General features: G+C 48.6%; 1 protein-coding gene and 1 non-coding gene across 4 annotated transcripts in view; one reads left to right on the top strand and one right to left on the bottom strand.

Moving 5' to 3' along the window:
• The first annotated feature begins 3,904 nt into the window (after window positions 1-3,904).
• Window positions 3,905-4,014, top strand: LOC118760049 (U6 spliceosomal RNA). The gene has a single exon (XR_004996545.1). It is a non-coding gene; the product is annotated as a U6 spliceosomal RNA (small nuclear RNA).
• Window positions 4,015-18,141: 14,127 nt separating this feature from the next.
• The window catches only part of DCTD (dCMP deaminase), a 130,752-nt gene continuing 126,103 nt past the window's right edge, over window positions 18,142-22,790 (bottom strand). For all 3 annotated transcript variants that reach the window (XM_058669954.1, XM_058669956.1, XM_058669955.1), the window contains one exon: window positions 18,142-18,259. In XM_058669954.1, the coding sequence (XP_058525937.1) occupies window positions 18,178-18,259 (82 nt within the window). In that variant the 3' untranslated portion in view covers window positions 18,142-18,177. The remainder of the gene's footprint in view (window positions 18,260-22,790) is intronic.

The following is a 22,790-nucleotide window of genomic DNA, read 5'->3' as shown; positions in this document are numbered from 1 at the left end:
ATTTGTGACTGTGTTCTTCCACTTGGCATCATATTTTCAATATTTGTCTATATTATACCATGTATCAGCACTTTGTTCTTTTGTAAAGATTTTTATTGGAATGGTAGATTTTTAAAAATTTTAAAGATCTATTTATTTTTATTGCAAAGTCAGATATACAGAGAGAAAAGACAGCAAGAAAGATCTTCTGTCTACTGATTGACTCCTCAAGTGGTTGCAACAGCCGGAGCTAAGCCAGTCTGAAGCCAGGAACCAGGAGCTTTACCGGAGGCCTCACATGCAGGTGCAGGGTCCCAAGGCTTTGGGCCATGCTTGACTGCTTTCCCAGGCCACAAGCAGGGAACTTAATGGGAAGAAGGGCTGCCGCGATTAGAACTGGCACCCATATGGGATCCTGGTGCGTGCAAGGTTACGACCTCAGCTGCTAGGCTACCACCCCAGGCCCCTATTTTTTCTTTTTTATTGCCAAATAATGTTGTATGGCTATACCACATTTTACTTAGCCATTCACCATTTGAAGGACATCTGGGTACCCACTTGGCGTCTGTGTCTAATGCTGCCATAAGCATTCACATGTAAGTTTACCTGAAGCAAAATCTTCTCATTTTCCTTACACACTTTGAAGAGGAATTCCAGAAGTATTTCCTATTATTTCTGGAACCATGTAACTATGGAACCCCATGGGGTCTTCTTCATTCATTACTCACTTAAGTCTTTTTGAGCATTTATTAAACCAGGACCTGGAGGGTTGTGGGAGGTTATTCATTAGCTGTAGTGACAAATGAGCCTTAGCATTTCAACGGTGTAATACTCCAAGTTTATTTCTCATGTATCAGTTCAATGTGGGGGTTCCTGGTTGGCATACAGCCTTCCCCTAGTGGTAATTTGGCATCCCAGCACATCTGCTTCTAAGACACTGTGGCCCGAACTTCTCCTTGGGTGAGAATCAGCCATGAGCGTTCAGCTCAGCATGAGTGGGGTTAAGAAGCATTGTCTGGCTGGGCAGTTGCTTGCAAGAGCAGTTTCATGGAAGCAGAACATACTACTGATCCATCGGCTGGGCACCACACTGAGTTTGGTTGACACTGAGTGGGGGACACAAGAGGGCTTAGGGCTAACAGGAATTTGACACATCCCAGCAGGGTCAAGAAGGGGGTACTGCCCCTCTCCTCCTCATTTCCTCCTCTTCTTAGAGTTACCCTGTGTTCTATGAAAGACTGAACTGTGAGTAGGAACTGTTCACACATGAGCTCGGGGTCACCCTACTGGGTGCTGGGTCCAAGTATTCCACCTTTGTACTCCCTGCTGCTGTGAGCATGACAGCTTTGCCAAGGTCAGCCATAGCATTTTGGTTGTCTCACATTTGTTTTTGTGGTCTCCTGCTACAAACAGCATAGAATCCTTTTTTTCTGGTAGGATTGCCAGTCACTGCATCCCCTACCAATGGCCACTATTAGGTTTCAGGATTTTTAGGATTCTGAGAGGGCTGGTGCCATGGAGTAGTAGGTTAAGCCTGCCATGCCAGTATCCCTTATGGCTGCCAGTTAGAGTCTAAGATTTTCCATTACAGATCCAGCTCCGTGCTCTTATGCCTGCGAAAGCATCAGAAGATAGTCTAAGTCCTTGGGCCCCTGCGCCCATGTGGAAGACTTGAAAGAAGCTCCTGGCTTAGATGGGCCCATCTCTGACTGTTGCGGTCATTTGGGAAGTGAACCAGCAGATGGAAGTTCTGGGTCTTCTCTCTCTAAATCTTCCTTTCAAATAAAGACACATAAATCTTAAGATGGTGAGGAGGTGTTCAGTTAAAGTATAAGAAAGGGCTTTTATTTTTCCCAGCTGGGAGAGAACGGGCTGAAGAGAGTTGGAGTTCAGCCTGCCTAGACAAAGTGCAGGGGGTTTGAAGCCAGACCTCATTTCCCTGTAGGGCAGGCAGGGTTGCTATAAGCTGTTTGTGAAAAATAACAGTGTGACTTACTAAGGAATAGCAGAGCAGACTGTGTCTGGAATGTTGTGCTCACAGATTGCTGGTGTGGGAGACTGAGGTCAAACTGCAGGCAACAGTCAGTGAGCAGGCAAAAGTCCAAGACCAAGGTCATGGCCTATGGGCGAGTGTCCGCAGCTGGGCAATGGTCCAAGGCCACAGGACTGTATGCTTGAAGATATCCTTGAGACAGTCACGTACTGACTTCTCTACCTGCGCCACACTGGTGCTCTCTGATCATCAAGCACTGGCTGGTTAGCTCCAATATGGGATGTAGCCATCAACATCTGTGCCACATCAACTCCTGTCATTTGACTTCCCCAGCAGTTCCACCGGAGATTGAGGCTGCGAGCCTTCTAGCTCGACCTGCTTCCTCAGAAGAGGGGGCTTCCTCCTAGCTTCCTGCTTTCACAGTCCTTATCCTGGGTCTGTCATTTTCTCAGTTGCAAGCCACCCCTTTCCAATCCTATTCACGCTGCACTGCTCACGCTAACAGCCTCTTCTCAATGGGGCTTGTTTGGGGAGGTGTGGTGTGTCCCACGGGCCCTGGTGAGGTGTGGGGAGGGGGTATGCAGCAGGGAATAGTCCACCTGGCTGCAGGTGGCTCACCTGGGCAGGGGGTTGAGGCCTCAGCGGCCTAATAGATCCTAACAGTCACCAGAAGGACATTTGACCCAAAGTGGACTAGACTGACCCTTCCCCTGAGGGTAGGAATCTTCACACACACACACACACTTGGAGAGTAGGATCCAGAGGAAACATCGTCCATTTCTGTCTACCTGTTGGATTCCCAAATGGGGATTCTGGCTCCAGGTGCTTTCACTTGAACTCTGGGAGTGGCCCCAGATCTTTACACTGAGACTCACTTAACTGCATCATGACAACTTTCTTGTCACTTACAACTAAGAATCCTAATCAGCGCCACACCTGGGGCAGACACCGCAGGCTCCCTCTAGCCACTCTCTTGACCTACCATTCTGCATCTTGTCCTGCTCTCAGGTCGGTCAGCTCTCTGCACTACCTCCACTGCTGTTGGAGTTCAGGGTCTTATCATTGTCCACGCTGAACTCACTAGACCCCTGAGCTGCAGCCTTTCTGTCCCCATGGGATCTTCTGTAAGAATGCAAATACAGATCTTCAAAGTTACACTACCACCAATGGTGCAGTGAAATTATGCCCTCATACTTTGCTGGTGGGGTTATAATTTTCACTACTTTTTGAAAGGCAATTTGGTCATGCGGATGAAAAAGTCTTTCAAACATACAACCTTTGGCTCAACAGTTTCAATTGCAAAAAGTTTTTTTTTTTTTCAATCAGGAAACAATTAGACACCCATATAAAGATTTATGAGTGACAATGTCCTGTGAAATAGTCATTCATTCACTCAACAAATACTGAATCATTATTACTTATAATAATACAACATTGACAGAATGAAAGAACTATCCAATTAGAGAACATTGGTTTAAAAAACAGTGATGGCTCTATGACAGACCACTGTGTGTCAACATTCAATACCATGTTTCTGGGAGAATATTTAATGATGGTGGGGAAAATTCATATTAGGGAGCAAAAACAGTTCATATGAAGTATAATTGGCACTACATATCAACAGTGGCTAAACCTAGGGAATGAGATTGAGTGACTTTTTAATTTTTTGCCTGTTTTTCTATATATTGCTAGCTTTCAGAAAAGATTGGAAGGGGAGAATGACAGATTTCTTTTATTCACTGGTTCACTCCCCACACGGCCATCATGGCTGAAGTCCAGGCCAAAGCCAGAAGCCTTGAGCAGCACTGGACCCCCCAAATCACTGGCACAGGTTCAAGCACCTCAGCCACCCTCTGTTGCCTTCCCAGGTACATCAGCAGGTGGCTGCCCAGGAAGTCAAGCAGCAGGGATACAGGTGTGAGATGCCAAGTTGTGCTTGCTTCGGCAGCACCTATACTAAAATTGGAGCGATACAGAGAAGATTAGCATGGCCCCTGTGCATGGAGATGCCAAGTTTGCAGGGAGTGGCTTAGCTTATTGTACATGACCAGCTCCTCTACTGCTAAGTTTTAATAATGAACAGAGAAAATTATTTTTAAATAAAAGGCCGGTGCAGTAGCCTAGTGGCTGAGGTCCTCGCCTTGCATGTGCTGGAATCCCACGTAGGCGTTGGTTTGTGTCCTGGCTGCTCTGCTTCCTATCCAGCTCCTGCATGTGGCCTGGGAAGGTGATAGTGGATAGTCCAAAGCTTTGAGACCCTGCACTCCTGTGGGAGATCGGCTCAGCTCCGGCCACTGCAGCTACTTGGGGAGTGAGCCAGTGGATGGAAGATCTCTCTCTGTTTCTCCTTCCCTCTACAGATCTGCCTTTCCAATAAAAATAAGTGAATCTTTAAAAAAAAATACTTAAAAAACACCCAGCCAACAGGACTGCACCTGTATGCCACCACACACAGCGGTTCTTCCTCACTGGCAGATAAGGTGTGGAAGACAGTGGCATCAACTCCCTGACAGCACGACAGCTCCGCCACTCCAGCTCGCGGGGCAGCTGCATCCGCCTGCACTTAGCCCTCCCAGTCCTGCCCCCAGCCTGTGATTGGCAGCTCATCTCTCAGGGCCACCACTGTTGGTCTTTGTGTGGTGAATATGTATCTGTGGGGCATTTCCGATAGGCTCTCCCTTGGCGGTAACCTTCGGTTTCCGTGTATTTCCTAGGAATCAGAGTGTTTTTTTAAGGATAGACAGTGCGCAGTGCCCTCCACCTGTCCCTGCACAGGGCACGGCTGAGCAGATGTGCGCTGAACAGCTGCTAAGCACATGAGTGTAACACTAAGAACTGAACTCACGATCAAAAAGTAATTCAAAGGCTACCTCTCCTGCTTAGCAACACGAAGCCATTGATTAAATCTCTCTGGCTGTTTTTTCATCTGTGAATGAAATGGAACTAGTAACATCACTTGTGTTCTAAGATTAACTTGAGGATTCTTCAATAAGGATTAAAAAAAACTAGGTACATCTTTCAATAAATGTTTAGCTTGTATTAGAAATTTTGTTAAATTACACACAGTTGCATTGCAGTATGGGGGGGGGTGATCATCAAGAGCAGTTTTGAAAATTGTCCTTAGAAATTAGTAGTTAAGGAGGCTGCTATCATGGCATAGCACATTAAGCCTCTGCCTATAGCACCAGAATCCAATAGAGGATGGGAGTTCAGGCAGCTCCACTTCCGATCCAGCTCTCTGCTTGTGGCCTGGGAAACAGTGGAGAATGGCCCAAGTCCTTGGGCTCCTGCACCCGCCTGGGATACCTGGAAGAAGCTCCTTGCTCCTGGCTTTGGATCGGCTCATCCATGGCTATTGTGGCTCTTTGGGAAATATACCAGTGCTTAGAAGGGGTGTGTGTGTGTGTGTGTGTGTGTGTGTGTGTAACTCTTTCAAAAATAAACACACAAATCTTTAAAAAAAAAAAAAACAACTAATAATTAAGAAATTAAGGGCCCAGCACGGTGGCCTAGAGGCTAAAGTCCTCACCTTGAATGCACCAGGTACCCATATGAGCACCGGTTCTAATCCTGGCAGCCCCACTTCCCATCCAGCTTCCCTGCTTGGGGCCTGGGAAAGCAGTTGAGAACAGCCCAAAGCCTTGGGACCCTGCACCTGCATGGGAGACCTGGAAGAGTTCCTGGCTTCTCGCTTCAGATGGGCACAGACAGCTCCGGCCATTGCAGTCACTTGGGGAATGAATCATCAGACAGAAGATCTTCCCCTCTGTCTCTCCTCCTCTCTGTATATCTGACTTTGCAATGCAAATAAATAAAACTTAAAAAAAAAAAGAAAAATTAAGCTGAGCATTATGCTAAGTGCTTGCTGGATGTGGCACTGCCCATGGCCCCATGAGCGTCCACCACCTTGCCCCCTCAGCCACGGCTCCACAGGGGCTTTTCCTCTTAGTATGCCCTCTGTGGGCCCTAGAAGGTACTGATTAGCTCAACTGAACATATTGAGTACCTACTGAATGCTAGGAACTGAGCTAAATGCCAGACAAATCCATTCCATGCTTTTGCAGACATGGCATCTGAAGGGAGCACACTCAGGGTGTCAGTGTTTAGGAAGGACTACCCTTCAGGCAGCATGGGGGATGTTACTGGCCTCAGAAAGGGCCCAGGCCAGAGCCACATCTCAGGGTTCTAGGCCGTTTTGATAGAGGGCAGCTCTTTCTGAAGCCGTTCTTTCCACAGCATGCAGGCTTCCCTGGAGAGCAGCAGTATTTCGCACTTACGATGCATGCCGGAGTCAGGCTCCACCCCAGCACTGGCTCAACCCCACACCTATAAGCAGGACCAGCAACACAGCTGCTGGCTCACACACATTTCTGCGTTCTCGGGACCCCTGACCCTGCACACTAGGGGTGTCCTGGGTGCCATTGGCTGCTCTTTACCAGCCACTGCGAGTAGTGGCTAGTCCAGGGACACTCAGGACCATGAAGGACGCAGATATAACAGCAAGTCTCACCCAACCACACCTCCTCTCCTTCTGCCCTGACTACACTGGGGGCGGGGCACAGGGAGGAGCCTCCTCCATTGTGCCGCTTGGATGTCGTCATTCCTGATGCTCTGGCTTGTCAATCTTCCCACAGTGGTCACTTCTAACCCCAGCCCAGCAAAAGGCCATTGGATGGGGCTGGCTGTGGCCCAGGCATCTTGCCCTCAGCCATGGAGGTGACAGGAGCAGCATCCATGCAGGCCCTGTCTGGTAGTGGCCGTGGCGGTGAGTGTGGGGGCCAATGGCACTGTGGTACCCCAATTCCTGCTGCCTCCTCTGCATCTACAGGATGCTATAGTCTGTCCCCTAACCTTCGGCCTCCTCCCTTCAGCATGTCTTCTGAGACTCAACTGGAACTTTCTTTCCCTCTCCTTTGTCCTGGGTACCAATAGGTGGGGGGCATGATGGAAAGGGACAATGTTGCCACAGGGCCTGGAAGCCTCCCTGCAAAATTTACATTTGGTTTCAAAGTCATAAAGGGGCCATAAAAACCTTGCACTAAATAAGGAAAACTATCCCATCTGGGGGCCTAATCCCTGCCTGGTTCTGCTTGGCTTCCCTCGCTCATTATACTTGTATAATACAGTATGGTTTCTGTTGAGTGTTTCCTTCCTGTTTTTACACTTATTCTTGCTTCACTGACTTTATTATCGGCAGAATTTTGCAGCATTTTTTTCCTATCCAGCCATAAATACTATTCAATTCAACAAATGCATACAAATGGTTTCCATTAGAATTTTAATCTACTCTCAAAATGAAAGAAAAGCTTAATATAAATCTTTTTAAATTACCAGAACATAAATTCAGGCAGGGGACAGCTCCACCTAGACTGCGTGCAAGGGGTCACATCCTGCTGTCCTCGCTCATAAATTAATTGAGGTCTCTCGCCACCGCCGTAGACAAACTCCGCGTCCCGGAAAGATCCTATCTGTCAAGATTGCAGATTGCTTTCCCTCAGACTTTGTAAAAGTCACAGCCTACAATCCCTTCATTATGCTGACGACAACGGCTGTCACCCCAACTGGAAAGAAATAGGCAGCGAGTTCCGTGGGACCAGAATTTACAGAAAGCAATTTTCATCCATGCAGGAGATAGGACAAACCTGCTGGAAAAAAAAAGTCACTTCACAACTTCTCTCACTGCATCCCTCTCGCCCTCCCAAACCCCTCCCTTTTTTTTTTCCTGCTAGATGCAGCTCCTCTGAGTGACATTTAATGACTAAGTGAGGCAGTCTGATGAGAGGAGGGAGGTGCCTTCCCGAGGGGCTCACTTACAGAGGCTCGGCCCCTCCCCTGTTCTCCCAGCCCCAACTCTGAGACAGGCTATCTGGAAACTCCTCAGCACTTGCCACAGAATGGGAGCACAGCTCAGCTGGACCATGAAAAGGCATGCAAGTTAGTCTGGTGTTTTTGCAAACTGTTAGAGCTGCGTCCGTTTCCGTCCTGGTAGCGGAGCCCAGGAGCCACGGCACTGCCCGCTCTGTCCTTGGCTACAACAGCTCTCTCAGGAGGACAACTGAAGGGCAGTGTTGGGGCTTCAGATTTTTTTTTCCCACTTCCTCATGTCATAACCTACTGAGGTTCTAGTGGAGCTTCCGCATATTAAGAGGCCTTTTAGCTGCTGGGAAGGGGGTGTTGCGCTCCGGGGAGGACAAGCCTCTCATGTAAATGCATGACAGCAGCAGATATGCCCCACCGAGGAGAAAGGGCAAGATCAGCCCCTGCCCGAGAGTCAGCAAACCCCGGGAAACGCCACTCTGGGCAGCCACTTCTCTCCTTGAGTTGAGAGCCAGTGTTCCGGGCTGCTCACTCAGAACAGCAGCCCTGGCATGCAGGCCTGTCACTGCCTGTTGTCTGGGCTCTGGCGGGCAAGCGGGCTGGGCCATGCTGAGCAGGGAGCACACAGGAGAGTTCTGGGTGCAGAGAGCATCCCTGGGCATGGCACATCCGTGCGAGGATGATGGCAAACGTGAGATCAGCTTTTTTGCCCAGAGAGCATACGTTGGCTTAGACAACAATGGGTGCTATGGGTGAGATTTCTGTCTAAGCCAGCCACTTTAGCTGTGCCAGGCAGCGACCCCTGGCAGGCCTGGTGGAGGACACTGCTTCTATAGTCTGCAGAGATTTTACTTTACAAATCTTTCTGCAACCCACGATCCCTCTCCACGTTAAGTGGCCTAACAGCCTCTTGGCTTTCCTAAGAGGTCCCAGCTATTTAAATGCTTCTTTCTTGATTCTTAGCCCATTTGCTTTTCCATTAGCAATAATCTCGGGCCTACAAAACTCCAAGTACTAAGCAGTAACAGCGATGCCACTTTGTCTCCAATTCTCCAGAGCACGGGCCAGAGCAGGACTGGCTTCAGCACGTAGCCACTAACAACCCTGCATGCGTCATGAGAGCCAGACATCTGGCCAGATGCTAGATAAAAGATCCCAGAAGGCTGTGTGTGTACCTGCCCCAGCTGAAACCACACAGGTCTTCCCACAACAGCCCAAGGCACTCACACACTGGAAGACTTAGTGTGGGGGCAGCAGGAAGTGGGGTATGATGCTGAAACCTGCATCATGGACTGCCTGTTACAGCTGGGGCCAAGGGCGTACTGTGGACAGAAGTGAGCCCCCTTAGATTCCATATGTCACTTTCAATTTGGAGGTGCAGCTTTGCGAGGAAAAGGGGTCATAGGATGGGGTCCTTGTGATGAGTGCCCTTGTTAGAAGTGAGCCGAGCAGGAGGTTTGGGTGCATGTTGAAGCACCTCTGTATTCAGTTCCAGCTCCTGACTCCAGCTTCCTGCCCATGGAGTCCCCAGGAGACACTCACATGCAAGAGCTGGACCTTATTCCAACCCAGTCCAGGCCCCTGTGAGCATTTTGGGCAGTGCTGGAGCAGTGAGCAGCGGTTCTCTCATGTCTTGTCCCTTTTTCTTTGCCTCTCAAACAAAGCAAGAGAGGGTGGAGGGAGAGGGAGAGAGATCCCAGAGAGTTCGCTCAGCCCTGTTTGCCTCCTAAGGGAGCGCATGGGGAAAAGGGCAGCCCCCCTCATCCCAACCCCATCTTGCAGGCTGCCCCATATTGCTATTCCCAGCCCCCAGAACTAGGAGAAGCAAATGTAACAGTTTAAGTCACACAGTCCACAGTATTTTGATGTGACAGCCTGAGCTTAGACAAGGTGATGGAGCACTGAGCGGTTACGGAGACAGAACACAGAGAATAATGTCAGGAAGGGCATCTCAGAGCTTACCCAGCCCAGTGAGAAACGTCAGCCCTCTCTAAGTGGCCCCTGGCAATCAGGGGCAGCGGCACCGTTTTGCCTTTCATTCTTGTATTTTGCACATGCGTGATGGAGGTATGTTGCCTTTACCCATTCTAACCACATGGCTTGTCCATACTAAACCCACACACTAAACCACACAGGCACAGAACAGAGGCTCCACATCCCCGTTTCCCCAGACCCTCTGCAGCAACCACCATTCACTGCATCTCTGCGAACCGAACTCCTCCAGGAACCTGCTGTCAGTGGAGTCACGATATTTGTGCTTCGGTATCAGGCTCCTTTCCCTCAGCCCAATGTGCCCACAGTTTGTCCACACTGCAGCAGGCATCAGAATGCCCTTCCTTTTGAAGACTGAGTCATATCCCACCATCTGTACGCAGCACACTTTGCTTTTCCGCTTACCCACTGCTGGACGGGCACTGGGGAACCTCACTCTCCTGGGGCTGCTGGGAGTGTCGCAGTAGTGAAACTGTTCATAAAGGAGACAGACTTTAGAAGCACACTTCAGAAGGGCGTTTTCCCCACCCCCACACCTGGCTTCCCTGCACCTGATCAGGACTGCCCTTGGCTTGCTTCTCCCCGAAGCTCCTGTCCCTTGAAATGCTCCCCACCTGGGCCCTGCTGCAGGCTCTGGGTGGGGTCTATCTTTTGCCCATTTCTCTCTCAACCTTAAGACCATCCCCTACCCTCAGTGGCGAATTTTCACCATCCAGCTCTTCTGCCAACTCTCGTCAGTTTCTCTCCAAATTCTCCTGGCTGCAAGAACCACTTCTTTTCTTCATATGAAGAAGTTGGCCTCTAACCAGGGCAATTTGTTGCAAAGGTTGTTTATGATGCTCTATTTTCACCTATCACTGTTTTTGTTGCTATCAAGAGATATATCACATATAGATCATCTCTAATTGCATGAGGAGTTGGATTTACTGGCTCTTTTATAGCATGTATATTCTCTATCACCTATTTTCAACCCATTTAAGTATCAGTTTTAGATTGTTGAATAATCTAAATTTACAGTTGGGGAAAAAATTCATTATTTAAATCATGTTCCCAAGCATGAGAAGATCTCAATCTGTTCTTATGAACTGGTTTTGATCCATTTCCTTGAAAGGAGAAAGCAGGAGGTGGGCACTGGATGTGGCACTTAGGATGTGCTGGGATGCCTGCATTCCAGAACAGAGTGCGGGCAGGGAGCCTCGTTCTACTCTAAGATCCACTTCGACTCTCACTGGCAAGGTGGCTTTGCTTTGCCAGACTTGATTTTATTTCCCTTGCAGAAAAGAGAGACAGATGCACACAGACCAAATGACAGTAGACTTTGCAGGCGATCCTGGTGTTCCTGTTGGTGAATACAGACATCTGTGTGATGCCCTTCCCCCCTGAACTCTAAGAACTTCCTACTTTGTCACCTGGGCAAAGTCTGTCCTGAAACTGCCCGCTCTCCAGCTCAGGCAGCAGCCCTTGTCTGGAATAAGCCCACAAGCCCGGCGCAGGGCCTGCCCCACCCTGTGTCAGAGCTGAGATTCGTCATGCACAGTATATGCCACAGGGCACTGCCCCCACTGCTCAGTCACCCCTGCCACACCAACATCCAATCTGCTGAGGGTGGACCACAGAAGCCTGGCCTAGGAGTAGGGTGGGTGGAGCCGGCAGGGTCTCTGTATGTCACCCTTCTGTCTGCAGTGTTGCTACCCTTTGCTAGTGCCCACCGGCGGTGTGTGATGGTTTCACCAAGAGCTTTCCTGCCCAGAGCTTCCATAGAGCTCGTTCATGTCTTCACTCAGCCCTGTAACACCGCTGGCTGAAAATACACTCCTGGGCCAGGCCCTGTTTCAGGCCCATGGCAGTCAGTAGGGAGTAAGATAAGCTTGGTCCGTACTGTTGCCGAGGCTGCCATGGTTTTAATGAGTGCCTCAAAGTCCACACCTGTAATTCCCAGTGCTGGTGGTGGGAGCCCTCACAGGTGATTAGACTGGGCCTGTGCTGTTGCATGCCAAGTAAAGCTGCAGTCCACCTCCCATATGGTTCCCAGCTGAAGTCCTGGCTGCTGCACTTCCAATCCAGGTCCCTGATAATCGGCCTGGGAAAGCAGCAGCAGACGGCCCAAGTGCTTGGGCCCCTACACCCACATGGGAGACCCAGAAGTTGTTCCTGGCTCCTGATCTCTCATTCTCTCACACACACTGTCTTATCCTTCTGCTGCTGCTGGCAAAAGAAGGCCCTTTCCAAAACCAGCATCTTGCTAGTGGAATTCCTAGCCACTAGGAGACAGGGCCCTAGATGGGTGACGGGGGCAGAGTCGAGGTGGGCCAGGTGAGCTGAAGTCCTGCAAGCATGAAGAGTGAGCTGGGAAAAGGGCAGGGAGAGGCAAGTTTCACCTGGAAGGAAGCAACAGTCCGCAGAAATACTTTGATCTCACAAGGAATGTTTTAGAAGCAGAACAGGCCAGCAGGGCCAAGGCACAGAGAACAGGAAGGCTGGGGAGGCCACAGCCCACCTACTCTCTCTAGCTCCAAGAGCCCACCTACTCTCTCTAGCTCCAAGAGCCAAGCTTCCTCCGCACAAATGTCCCAGCCTGGGCACCGGCCTCGGGGTCGGGAAGCCCAAGTTCTTATCTGGTTCCACATGAAAAGCGGCACAGGCCTCGGTATGTCCCTTTGGCCACACGCTCTCTTCTATAAAGCCACAGTTTGACACAAAATGATTTTAAACTCCAAGATTTCTGGCCAACAATGGTGCCAGGCCGGTCACCCATGAATACAGACCTGCCAGAACTCCCGGACGCCGGCTGCCAAGGCCCCCGGGGCCGTGTTTAAAGCGCCCCCCAGATCTTGGCCTGCCTTCCTGCAGGAGGGAAAGCCTGCCAGCCCATGGCACAAGGACACTAACAACTTACTTGGCCAGCGAGCAGTGTCACGGTCGTGTCCAAGAGAAGCGAGGCGGTGGCGGGGAGAGTGGTAGCAGGCAGGAAGCCCGCTCCCAGACAATGAGCCTCTTCGGAGTCCTGACTGAGCAGCAGCTTAAATTGAAACATCATCCGCGTGCAGAGGAGTGATTGCACTACAGCAAGTTGGCAAAACATCAGACAGCAGGTAGCATGGCCACTCGCGCCTGCAGTCTCTGGCTGACCTCCCGCACGGAGCCAGAGCACCTCCAGGCTGCCGAATCCCACCACCACCAGCACAGCTGAAACCAGTGATCTTTTCAATCAGTTCAGCTGTGTCTCCACCCTGGCGTTTTTGTACCACCTCCCCCCACCAGGCATGCTGGAATGGGTCTTTGAGGGCTGTTTTGGAGATCCCAAATGCAGGGCCAGCAACCTGGGCAGCTGGGAGCCCCTGGCTGGGCCTCCCGCAGGTGCTGTCTGGACTGGGCCCTCGGGTGCAGGCTGCAGTCTGCTCGCTTCGCCTCCAACTCCACACCCTGCCCCCCGCTGCCCCGTGTACAACCCTGAAGGAGAGGAACACTCCCGAGAAACTCCTGTGTTGCTTTTAAACCCAGGTGCCGCTGCTGGGGGGCTCAGCACCCCAACAGGTTAGTCTGCTAGGGGTGGGAAGGAGGTGTCCAGGGTGCAATGCTGCTCCCTACCTCCACAGCCTCTTGGTTTTGTCAGCTGGAACCTACAGAACGTGCGGCAACCCACGTGTTGTACAACTTCTCAGTGGCGGTTTAATCAAGGCACGCCAAGCAAAACCTGTGCTCGTAGCAGGCAGCCAAGGACTGAGCTGTTTAAATGTGTCTTTTTGCTGCACACTTGGCTTAAGCTCGTTTACATGTGCTGCTGTGTGTCCTGGGTGTGGAATGCCCCCACACCCTCCGGCTTTCTCAGTAGCCCTGGGGGTGGCAGATGGAGTGACTAGGAGCAGGCAGGCAGGGAAGCTGGCACAGTGATACCGGGCAGAAGTACAAGAAAGACCCCTCTGAGTAGTGCTGGTGCTACCAAGCTGAAATCAGCTCCCGTCCCCACTGCTCTAACACAAAAATCCAGGTAACCAAACACAAAAAGACCGTGTCACAGCGCAGGGTGTATTTCGAGTTTTCCTTTTCCTCATCCATTTTACGAAGATACTAAATAGTGGGTCCGTATCCACGCTCATTCACAGATCCCAAGTGTTGCTTATCATAAAAATGCTAACAAATCACTCAGTTTTTCCTTAAATTAACCACCAAATGCTAAAATCACATTGACATCATAAGCCTGACCTGCCTAGAGAGGTCTTGCCATGAGGCTGGGGATGGGGCAGGCGGGCAGAGGACCTGTTTTTATTTTGGGTTTAAACATAAAAGGTCCATGCTGGCTGCCCAGGCTTTCACTGGCCCTTTGCAGAAGGCAGCCGACATCTGTGAGGATGCTGGTCAGGCTCCCTGGGCTGCGTTCGTGACCTTGGCCTCATTAATCCTGGCTCTCACAAACCAGGCTCCTCAGTTGCCGGGCCACTCGTGGACCCTGATAGAGTTGGCAGATAATTAAAAGCCCCGCCACGATGAAGGCTGATCAACCTCATCTGACGGAAAAGCTGTCGCCCCTGCCCTCAGCAGAAAGGTGGGGGAGAAGCACCAGGCATGCCCTTGGATGCAGAGGGGGATTTTATTAGCATGCAGAGGCCATCTTCTTTCCCACGGGGTGCTGATGGGCTTTACGGCCACATCATCCTCGGAAGAGCATCCTGTGACCATCAAGACACTGTATCTTTTCTCTTCTTAATTCATTAAGTGTTACAGAGCTGGACACAGCACAGTAGCCTACTGGCCAAAGTCCTTACCTTGCATGCTCCAGGATCCCATATGAGCACTGGTTCATATCCCAGCTGTTCCACTTTCCTTCTAGCTCCCTGCTTTGGGGCTTGGGAAGGTAGTGCAGGATGGCCCAAAGTCTTGAGACCCTGCACCCATGTGAGAGACCTGGAAAGAAGCTCCTGGCTCCTGGCTTTTGAACAGCTCAGCTCTGGCGGTTACGGCCACTTGGTGAGCAAACCAGTGGATGGAAGATTTCTCTCTCTGTATTTCCTTTTCTGTGTGGATCTGATTTCAATAAAAAATAAGTAATTTTTTTGAAGTTACAGAGCTAGGGAGAGATTAATTTCCATTGGCTGATTCACTCCACAGATGGCCACAACATCCAAGGTTGGGCAAGGCTGAAGCCAGAAGCCAGTAGCTTCCTCCAGGTCTCCCACAGGAGCGGCAGGGGCCCACACTTGGGCCATCCTTCACTGCTTTCTCAGGCACGTTAGCAGGAAGCTGGGCCAGAAATGAAGCAGCAGGGACTGAAGCCGGCACTCAACAGTTGCTAGTGCTGCAGGTGGTGGCTTAGCACATCACGTTATAGCGCAGAACCCTCATGTTGCCATTTCAACAGAGGCATTGAGTGAGTGCCTATTACATCATGTTACAAAAGCTACACAAACGGTTTCATTTGTGCAGTTGCTGTAATCCAAGATGGTCAGTGTTTACCAAGAGCTGGTTGATTTGTGTCTTAAAGAATTCATCTGGACCCAGCACAGCAGCCTAGCAGCTAAAGCCCTCACTTTGAACATGCCGGGATCCCATATGGGTGCTGGTTCTAATCCCGGCAGCCCTGCTTCCCATCCAGCTTCCTGCTTGTGGCCTGGGAAAGCAGTCAAAGATAGCCTAAATCCTTGGGACCCTGCGCCCATGTGGGAGACCTGGAAGAAGCTCCTGGCTTCTGGCTCAGTTCTGGCTGTTGCAGACGCTTGGGAGTGAATCATCGGATGGAAGATCTTTCTATCTCTCCTCCTCTCTGAATATCTGACTTTCCTATAAAAATAAATAAATCTTCAAACAGAAAAAGATTTCAGTAGACCTTTCATATTCAATGTATTATAGGTGATAAATCACAGATGGAGGAGGCCGGGGCTGCTGCACAGTTAAGCCACCACCTGTGATGCTAGGATCCCAAATGGGTGCCAGTTTAGGGTCAGCTGCTCCAGCTGCCCACAAACCAGCCTGGGAAGGCAGAAGATGGCCTCAGTGTGTGGGTCCCTGTCACCCACATAAGAGGCCCGGATGGAGTTCCAGGATCTTGGCTTTTGCTGTAGTAGCCATTTGTGGAATGAACTAGCATGTGAAAGACCAATGGATCTCTCTTGAAATCTCTCTCTGCAAATAAACCTCTTCAAAAAGTACGCAGATGAGAGAAAAAAATGAACAGTTCTTTAAAAACAAACAAAAACCCTCAGGGCTGGGGGCTGACACTGCCGAGCTATCCACAGCTTCACACTGGAGTAAGTGGATTTGGCTGTGCCAGCCTCCTGGTAACAACGACACCCTCCGAGGAAGCAGCGCTACATGGAGAAGACCAGATGGATCTCCTGGCTCCCAGCTCAGTCTGGCCCAGCCCTGGCTGCTGCAGGCATTTAGGGGTGCGAATCAGCAGATGGAAAGTCTTTCTCTCTGCCTTTCAAATGAATAAATAAGGGGAAAAAAATATATATTTTATTTTTCCCTCCTCAGATAATGCCGCCAAGGCCAAGAAATGTGTATAGAGAAAGGGGCAAACACAGGTTTCCAAAGTGGCTGTCGTCATGCTGCCCTGTGAAGCAGATTTACAGAGATGAGATACATAAAGATCTTTTCATTGACTCACTCCCCAAGTGGCTGCAACAGCCAGAGTTGAGCTTATCTGAAACCAGGAGGCAGAAGTTTCCTCCAGGTCTCCCATGTGGGTGCAGGATCCCAAGGCTTTGGGCTGTCCTCTACTGCTTTCCCAGGCCACAAACAGGGAGCTGGAAGGGAAGTGGAGCAGCTGGGACACGAGCCAGGATACGAACTGGCACCCCTTCGGAGTCCCAGCACATGCCAAGGCAAGGATTTAGCCACTAAGCCCTGGTGCTGGGTCCAGTTTCCAAGTTTTCACTGCTCATATCTGTTCTAAAAAAAAAACACAGAAACAAAAACCCAGTATCAATGGTGAATAAAAATGTTGCTGAATGAATCAAGACATACAGCAAAGGCAGTAGACTAACAAGTGCTGATACTCCCCTGCCACACACTCTGGCAAGAAAGAAGGAAACAGAAAAGTATACAGAAAGGTAGAAGGCCAACTTCCTGTAAGAATATCCTTAACGATGGCCAAGAAAGTACTACCTGCACCATCGAGTTTACATGTTTTAAAATTTCCTAGGACAAGACTGGAAATCCACATGAAGCACTTTTGCAGCAAACCAAAGGGAATGGTTGTGCAACCATCTGAATTGCAAGCTAAACTACCCACTGTGTTTAAGGAACTCCAGTTTCATTTCAAAGACTGACACACTGTGGGTGCTCAGATTTGGAGACATGAGACATTTTCTTGAAAATGAACAAAGCCCATTGCTTCAAGAAACACAAAGTGATAAAACTCCAACTTTTAAGATAAAGTTAGAGGGCCCGGCGGCGTGGCCTAGCGGCTAAAGTCCTTGCCTTGAACGCCCCGGGATCCCATATGGGCGACGGTTCTAATCCCGGCAGCTCCACTTCCCATCCAGCTCCCTGCTTGTGGCCTGGGAAAGCAGTCGAGGACGGCCCAAAGCTTTGGGACCCTGCACCCGCTTGGGAGACCTGGAAGAGGTTCCTGGTTCCCGGCATCGGATTGGCGCGCACCAGCCCATTGTGGCTCACTTGGGGAGTGAATCATCAGACGGAAGATCTTCCTCTCTGTCTCTCCTCCTCTCTGTATATCTGACTTTGTAATAAAAATAAATCCTTAAAAAAAAAGATAAAATTAGAATTAAGGACAGATTGCTATATGTCACTGTGAGCTGAGTGCTTCTCCATGCTTGAAAAGATCTCTTTGATAAGATCAGTGGTGATATTTACAAGATTGGTTTTTGGATATTGTATCATGAACATTTGGACAATCGGCATAACTTAGGGAACCAAGTTATTTTCCACATGACCAATGTATGTTATCATATAATGTATATGTAAAACATCGATTAGAACAATGGATTTTAATGTAAGACAATATGAAACGTCCACATTTCCCATTGTAGCTGACCTTCCTCAAACTTCCAACTCATCATGCTCTGGTATGGAATCAAAGCACATCACAGGGCCAGTGTTGTGGCACTGTGGATGAAGTCACTGTGTGCGAGTCCACCATCCCATACGGGTGCCAAGTCGTGTCCTGGCTGCTCCATTTGTGATGCAGCTCTCTGCAAATACACCTGAAAAAGCAGTGGGAAAATACTTCTAACTACTTGCCTCCTGATACTCACATGAGCGCCCTGGATGAAGCTGCTGCCTCCAGGCTTTGGCATGGCCCAGTGCTGGCCACTGTGGCCATTTGGGAAATGAACCAGCAACGGAAGATCTCTTTCTCTGTAACTCTAGATTTCAAACAAATCAATCTTTAATAATAATAATAATAAAAGGATATTCCACTTCTGAAAATGCTATCAAAATATGCCTTCCTCGTCCCACTGCGTATCTTTACATTGCCAAATTTCCCTCAGATATTCCAGCCACAACAACATATCCCTGTAGAAAGCCATACAGAAATAAAAATCAGCATTTTCTGTTAAGCCACACATTAAAAATGTAAGTCACTGCTACCCTTTTCTCTGTGTTTTTTGCAAAAGATTTTTATAAAAGCATGTTATTTGTATTAACACATGAAGTTTGTTATTTTAATGAATTACAACATTTAAAAAAAATTTATCAGTTTGAATTTTAAATATGGAAACAATTCGGTGTAATAACTGTTGTCAACAAAAGTTCTTTGGAGTTCCCAGTTATTTTTAAGATTGTAAAGGGACCCTGATACTAAAAATCAGGAAACTGCTGATTCTAAGGAAACTTATCAAAAAGCAGCAGTGCCGCTGTGCTTTAAAGAAGCCACAGAAACATAACAGCGAAAAGTGACACCAAACCCTGTGCTGGGTCCTGTGCTGGAAAAAGCCATATGGAAAACTACTGATAAAACTGGAATGTGAGCACATGGACGTGTTATAACAATGTAAAATTACTAAACTCAATAAACTGTGGTCATATATAACAGTATTTCTATTTTTAGGAAATACTAAGTATTTAGGGGCCAAAGGCCATGATATAACTTAACAGTCAAATAATATCAATACAATTCTTTCATAACTCTGGCTAACTAAGAAACTAACAAGTTTCCCACATAGGAGTTTAAAGGTCCATGCCAAAGTCATAACGTTGCTAGGAGTCAAGTATCATCAACTCCACAGCTGCTGAGGGTGGGAAGGGCAGCTGAGAAGAAATGAGAGCCAGGGTTTCTCAGTTTTCCAAGCAAGGACCACATGAAGGCCTACATCCCTTTTGCCTTGCCACCCATGTTGAGATGCCATGTACGCTGCGGGCTTCCCTTGCAGCTAGGGGGTAGCCATGTGATCCACCTGAACCTAAGACAGAACAGAATCTCTGCTGGGGCTTCCTGTTTTCTGGATGCAAGAGATGCCCCAGGAGGGAGAAATCTTACTCCCATCCCTATTCCTGTCTCCTTCTTGCCTTTAATATGAACAAGGTGTGTGGAGCATGACAACGTGAACTCAAAACATATATCTGAATCTTTGCTACTATCACTCAGCAGCCAAACCAACTCCAGCAAATGTTCACTGTTTAACTTCAGATTCCACAAGGGGGAAAAAAACCCAACTACTATTTGTACATCCAAAGTCTGTTACATACAAACACATCATCGATGCCTGCTTACCTGGAAAATGGGAAAGTAGCAGAATTAACACAAAACAGGAGTGCTGACCAGGTCAAGCAGCACTGTACAGAGGAAGCTACTCTCCAACAAAAAGCCCTTTTAAAACCTGGACCAAATGGCATGGTCAAGTTTTTAACAATACCAAGACCGAACAATTTTCATTAACAAATGTTAAAATAAAGAATCACTACAGCAGCCAGCATTCTGGAATGACTTAAGACCGGGCGAAGTCAAGACATCCTCTAATCAGATGGGCTTCAATGGTAACATCTCTCTGGGTATCCTGCCAAGGAGTGTATATTGTTGCCAAATCCCTAATTCAAAACCACACATAAGAATGCTTTCACGGAAACCCAGAAGTTAAATATAAGACATTTAAATAGTAATTGCCCTTCTCTCTCAAAGATAAATGCGTCCATTAACCCTGGATGCTAAGCAGGAAAATTTCTTTCTTTTACATTCTAGACGACAAATTTTTTTTTCAAGCCATTCACGAGGAAATCGGCATGGAAAAAAAAAATAATTGAGGAAGTTGGCTCCTGATCAGCCACTTCACTGAATTAAAGAGCAATCAGGTCCATCACTTTCATGTGGAAACGGTCTTAAAACACAGATTTCTATCCCCCTGCCTAAGGCACTTACAGACACACGATGGGGAGGAGGGCAGGCACACAAGTGCCACATTTGCTCCAGGGGACCCACTGGTCTTGGGGTGGGCTGGGGATGGAGGGGGAGGGGATAGGGTGTACAGTGTAGTTAGACCAGGAGGAGTCACATGTGCTGCATGTAAAGTGAAATAAACTGTTTCAATAGTGATTCCAGGCAGCTGAAGAGATGTCATAAACCAGCCCTCGATCCATTGCCAAAAAGAACGTTGCTGACAATAAGTGCTGCAGGAGTTCAAAGAAGATGGAGTTCCTTCCAGCCAGGGAGGTCTGGGAAAGCCGGATCCCAGCTCAGGCTTGACTGGAGCCAGTGGGCAGACAATGGGAAGTGCAGGGCAGCCTCCAAACAGTTCTGGTTTAAAACAAAACATGAAAGAACCTTCTTCAGCCTTCAAAAAGAAAGAACTCTGACACATGGCACAAATGGAGGCCATTATGGGAAGTAAAATAACCACTCTCACAAAGAGATAATTCTATTTGTATGAGTGGTCAAATTCATAAAGTAAAATGGAGGGCAGGGGCTGAAGCCATAGTGTAGTGGGCTAAACCTCCACCTGTGGAGCTGGCATCCCACATGGTTCAAGTCCCGGCTGCTCTAGTTCCAATCCAACTCGCTCCTATTGTATCTGTGAAAGCAGCAAAAGAGAACACAAGCCCTGAGGTCCATGTACCCATCAGGGAGACCAGGAAGAGGCTCCATACCGGCTTTGGACCAGCCCAGCTCTAGCCATTATAGCCACCTGAGCAGTGAGCCAGCAGACGCAGCTCTCCTCTGCAAAATTTACCTTGCAAATAAAAATCAGAAAATCTTAAAAAAAAATTAAAGGCATGGTGGGGCACAGTTATTTTTCAGCTTAGTTTCAGTTTTGCAAGAGGCGAGTTCTGGAGCTGAATGGCGGCACAAGTGGCACTACGAAGACTTGACGACCATCACCAAACTTCAAACGGGGGTGCTGTACATATATTTTGGTAGACTTTTATAAATAATAGCAGATAGAAGGACTGGCAGCAGGTGAAGGTGTGACCAGGCTCAGGAAGGAGCTGGGGGGTGAGAGGTTTGAAGTTGCCACTACAGATAAGAACAGCAACCTTTTCAGGCTCTTGTCCTCTGCAGTCCCTAGGTGGGCTCCACTGTCAGGCCACTCCCGAGCAACGAGAAGATAGCACCCTTTTCTTTCATCAACAAACACTCCCTTCTCCAATTTTGTATAGAAATACTAAACTGACTTTCAAAATAAACAACTTCTAGAATATTTTCATGGTTAGCCTTTGAGAGAACCAGGCAGGATCCTGGACATTTGGTGTAGTGGTTGGAGCGAGGGGGTGAGCAGGAGGGATGGACATTGCTTTGGGGTACCCATATCCCATCTTTATAGAGTGCCTGAGTTCAAGTCCAGCTTCCTGTTAATGTGCAGCCTGGGAGCCAGCAGGTAGCTTGGTCCTGGACACTCAAGTGGGAAAAGCAGATGAAGCCCACCGCAGCGCTGCTGTGGATGTCTGGGGAGTAAACTAGACAACAGATGTCTTTTCTCTTTCAAATGAATAGAACAAAGAACCAGATTCCTGCAGAATGCTTCTGGGTTCCTACCTTCTCCACACTGGCCTTGGCCTTACTCCAGTGGATGTGGACACAAAAAGCAGGCAGCCCAATCAGAAAGTGCAGTGCAGGCCACACCTGCCGGGCTCAGGCACGTGGGAAGTGGCAGCTTTCAGAGCAGGCTGGCAAAGATGGCATCCAGCCATCCACATCCATCCTAAACCTAGAAGAGGATCACTGGTGAACCCAATATAACAGCAAGTACTCACAGAGTCTAGTAATAAAATCACTTTAGGTTCCTTTAACAGTTATAAGGTGAGCCGCATATCATTCTAGAATTCCGGGGCAGTCTTCACTTAACCAAAATGTGTTAAGCCTCTTTTAAATGTGATCCCAACTCCCAGAAAGTCCTGGGCCCTGCGTTATTGTACCTGCACCCGCTCAGCTGACAGCTGTACTCTTGGTCACCACGGTTCCCAGGGCAGCGCTAAGTGCCCACTGAGTTCTAATCCTTCCCTGCAGCTTCAGGCAGACACTAATTTGCACAAACTTAGATGTAGAGTAGCCCTACTTAACAAAACAAAAAGGTGAACTACAGATTTTAAATTTTCTACCGGAGCTCCACTGGTAAAGAATCCAGTTCCCGGCTAATGTGTCTGGAAGGTAGCCAAGGATCATGTCCCAAGTGTTTGGGTACCTGCCACCCAAGGAGACCGGGATGGAGTCCCAGGCTCCCGGCTTCGGCCTGGTCCAGCCTTAGTCTTCGTGCCCAATCGGGGAGTGAATCTGCAGATACAAGACCTCTGTTCCCCCTCCCCGACCACTGTAATGTTTTCATTTAAATCTTAAACTAAATCAGTCATTTAAAAACGTACTCATTTGAAAATATCAACTCCAAACAACCAACACCTGAACATATTCTATTGACCAGATTTTATCTTTTATATATATATTTTAAGATTTATTTTTTTATTGGAAAGGCAGATTTGCAGAGCCAAAGATCTTCCATCTGCTGGTTCACATCCCAAGTGGCCACAACGGATCGCAAGCCTGGAGCCTCGAGCCTCTTCCGGGTCTCCCACACAGGTGCAGGGTCCTAAGGCTTTGGGCCGTCCTCAGTTGCTTTCCCAG

Source organism: Ochotona princeps, chromosome 11, assembly GCF_030435755.1.
Source record: "Ochotona princeps isolate mOchPri1 chromosome 11, mOchPri1.hap1, whole genome shotgun sequence".
Taxonomy (NCBI): domain Eukaryota; kingdom Metazoa; phylum Chordata; class Mammalia; order Lagomorpha; family Ochotonidae; genus Ochotona; species Ochotona princeps.
This window is presented reverse-complemented; position numbering and strand designations above follow the sequence as displayed.